The sequence below is a fragment of the Mastomys coucha genome, unplaced genomic scaffold, assembly GCF_008632895.1.
Source record: "Mastomys coucha isolate ucsf_1 unplaced genomic scaffold, UCSF_Mcou_1 pScaffold9, whole genome shotgun sequence".
Taxonomy (NCBI): domain Eukaryota; kingdom Metazoa; phylum Chordata; class Mammalia; order Rodentia; family Muridae; genus Mastomys; species Mastomys coucha.
In genome coordinates, this window is record NW_022196915.1 from 6550273 (window position 1) to 6553290 (window position 3018).

Below are 3018 nucleotides of genomic sequence, written 5' to 3' on the forward strand. Positions count from 1 at the left end.
CAACTTGTACTGGACAGACTGGAATAGAGAAGCTCCTAAAATTGAAACATCATCTTTAGATGGCGAAAACAGAAGAATTCTGATCAACAAAGATATTGGATTACCCAATGGATTAACCTTTGACCCCTTCTCCAAACTGCTGTGCTGGGCAGATGCAGGTAGTACTTAACTAGTGATGTGGAGAAAGTTAAGCCTCCCTTACAGCAGGCAATGTGAGGACTATGGGACGTCACTACAAACCAAATCTTGCCCATCTTTTAGATCTTTTGGTTTAAATTTCTGTCAGCACAGAACATACCAGATCTGTAAACTTTAAAAGAAAATTTTACAGTGATTCTTACAGTAAATTTTCTGGGGCTTAGGGAGGAGGCTGGACTGTGTAGCATGTCTGTCTTGACCCCCGACCCCACTGAACACCTGAAAGATTTTAAGTTTGAAGTATTGGCTGCTGTTAGACACTTGGATGAGCTGAGGTTAGTCTCCCTTCTGAGCCACTATTATAGTTTAATTATGTAAGATTTTATCACTAAGTGTGCTGTGGTCCTTTGACAAATGCTATGAGAGGATGTCCTCCCTCAGGAAAGCATTTGGTTAACACTGGGGTTTATCTACTCTGTGGTGTGCTTTGTGTTACCAAAATACTTTAAAGACATTGTATGTGTATCTCAGTCTACTGAAGAAAGTAATAAAGTTCTCAAATTTACAAAATATATAGCTGGGCATTTTTACAATCCAGTTGTCTGAATATTGTATTTTAAAAATTCAGACTTCTTCGTAAGAAATATGAAATTTGAAAATTCTTGAATTATGTTTTTTCAAAAATTCAAAGTATTACCATGTAAAAATAACCACTACCATTTTTTTATACCTAGAATTTATAAATATTAGTGCCCTCTCCCCAAGATACTGCGAGATTTCAATATATTAGATTCTTCCACAAAAAGGTTGAAGTTTGAATCTCCAAAATAGAGTTCTGCCATACCAGGTGGAGGAATCCTAGGGCAGGATTTACAGATGTTAATGTGGACTCCAATGGGCATAAAATACCCCATGTGTAAATTCTGCCTCTGTTCCCTGGAGAAGGACTCTGGCACTTCATTCTTAGCAGTGGTTTGCGTGGGGCATGAAGGGAACTCATTTTCCTTCTTGGATGTCTTAAAAGGAACCAAAAAACTGGAGTGTACATTACCTGATGGAACTGGACGACGCGTCATCCAAAACCACCTCAATTACCCCTTCAGCATCGTCAGCTACGCAGATCACTTCTACCACACGGACTGGCGGAGGTGAGCACTCTGCAGCAGCCTGGAAGGGCAGTGGGTTCTGGAGACCACGCTGTGTTTGACAGCCAGCAGCTTTGGTTGGGAGCCTTGCTGGACTTTGTCCTTCATTAGACACTGGTCTTGTATGGTCATGACTTGAAATCATCCCTACATTTTACCCACAAGTTTAATGGCGTGGCTTGCAGGCAGCATTTAAATTGAAGAAATTTGTTAATAAACTACTTAATAAGAAGCATTTATTTAAATATGTTCTTAAAGAATGAGTAGTTTTAAGCAGTACAAAATCTTAAGTTATTTCCTTTTTAAAAATAATACCATTAAGCAGGACATGGTGGTACAGGCCTTTAATCCAAGAATAGAGAGGCAGAGGCAGGGGGATCTTTTGTGTTTGAAGTGTACCTGGTCTACACAGCCAGGACTACAACAGAGGAGTCCTGTCTTGAGAAACAAAGTAATAGTAATATCAACAATAATAATAGTAAGCTGCCTTCCTTAAAGACTGAGAAATGCTCCCCGCCAAGAACACCTCATGTCTGAATCCTTTCCCCCGCTCCTACAATTTTCACAAGGCCTAAGGGTAATATTTGAATAGACCTTATGGGCCTAGCCAGAATGGGGAACTGATTTAACTACTAGTCTATGGCCCCAGAACATTAAATACACTGTGTGCTGTCCCAGGGTTTTGACTTATAGAAGGGCTGTCCTAGGGTTTGTTCCCTAGGTGATCTTGGTGGGGGGGCTACATCCAGAATCACTGGTACAGACAAACTGTGGCAAAACTCATTAGCTGAATTGTCTTTTAATGTATTGTGCAAAACTGCTTGTTACCTACTGAAACTTTACCTTATGACTGACCACCCCTGAATCCCTCTTCCTTCTTTTACTAGGGATGGTGTTATATCAGTGAATAAAGACAGTGGCCAGTTTACTGATGAATATCTCCCTGAGCACCGGTCTCACCTCTATGGGATCACTGCAGTCTACCCCTACTGTCCAACAGGTGAGTCCAGCAAAGTGCATCACCATGCTTCCTTGGACCAGCAGGTAGGAAAGGGCTGTGCTAAGTGCCTTCCTTAACTAATGAAATACTGCTGTCCACTCTCCTCACAGGAAGAAAATGAACACTAAGTGTACAGGAGGATTTCAAGTTTACAAGAATCTTGACCTAAGAACATTTGCTACGAAGGCAAAGACAGTGAAAAAGGAATTGGCCATTATAATAAGCTCTTGGCACACAAAATCAGCATTTTTCAGTGCAGTGAGACTCAAGTATATTTTGTGAAATGTATACCTCAATCTTTACTACTGTATTTTTAAAAACAAAGGTTATCACAAGTTTAAAATAGAATTTTAATCATTGCTTATTAAATCAACTTTTGTAAACAGTTATTTAAAAGGCCAAATTCATTCAACAAAGAACCAACTAGAGCAAAGACACTAAACCTGTTTTTTGTTTGCCATGGATTCTACTTGGCCCAAGAGAAGTGAAGCAGACAAATGGCTATGAAAACTTTTCCTAAAGCCCACTGAGACCTGTCACAGACAGACCATGGTGTGGACCCAGCCTATTTATACTGCCCGGTGAAGTCCTCAGACTTTATTTATACTAAAGGTGCTAGAAAGATTCCCCAAGTGCCTCTACAGAAGCACCCCTCAAAAGTATTCCGTGTAAAACACCAAAGGTGCAGCAGTTCTTAAATTTTCTATATAACTCCAATAAAATATTTTAAAAGCT

The 3018-nt window shown here is 39.9% G+C and overlaps 1 protein-coding gene across 1 annotated transcript in view; it reads left to right on the plus strand.

The window, feature by feature from the left end:
• Positions 1 to 3018, plus strand: part of Nid2 (nidogen 2) — a 61323-nt gene extending 58305 nt beyond the window's left edge. Inside the window, exons 18-21 of the mRNA XM_031361431.1 lie at positions 1 to 158; positions 1163 to 1286; positions 2171 to 2283; positions 2394 to 3018. Of these exons, the coding sequence (XP_031217291.1) occupies positions 1 to 158; positions 1163 to 1286; positions 2171 to 2283; positions 2394 to 2404 (406 nt within the window). The 3' untranslated portion in view covers positions 2405 to 3018. The remainder of the gene's footprint in view (positions 159 to 1162; positions 1287 to 2170; positions 2284 to 2393) is intronic.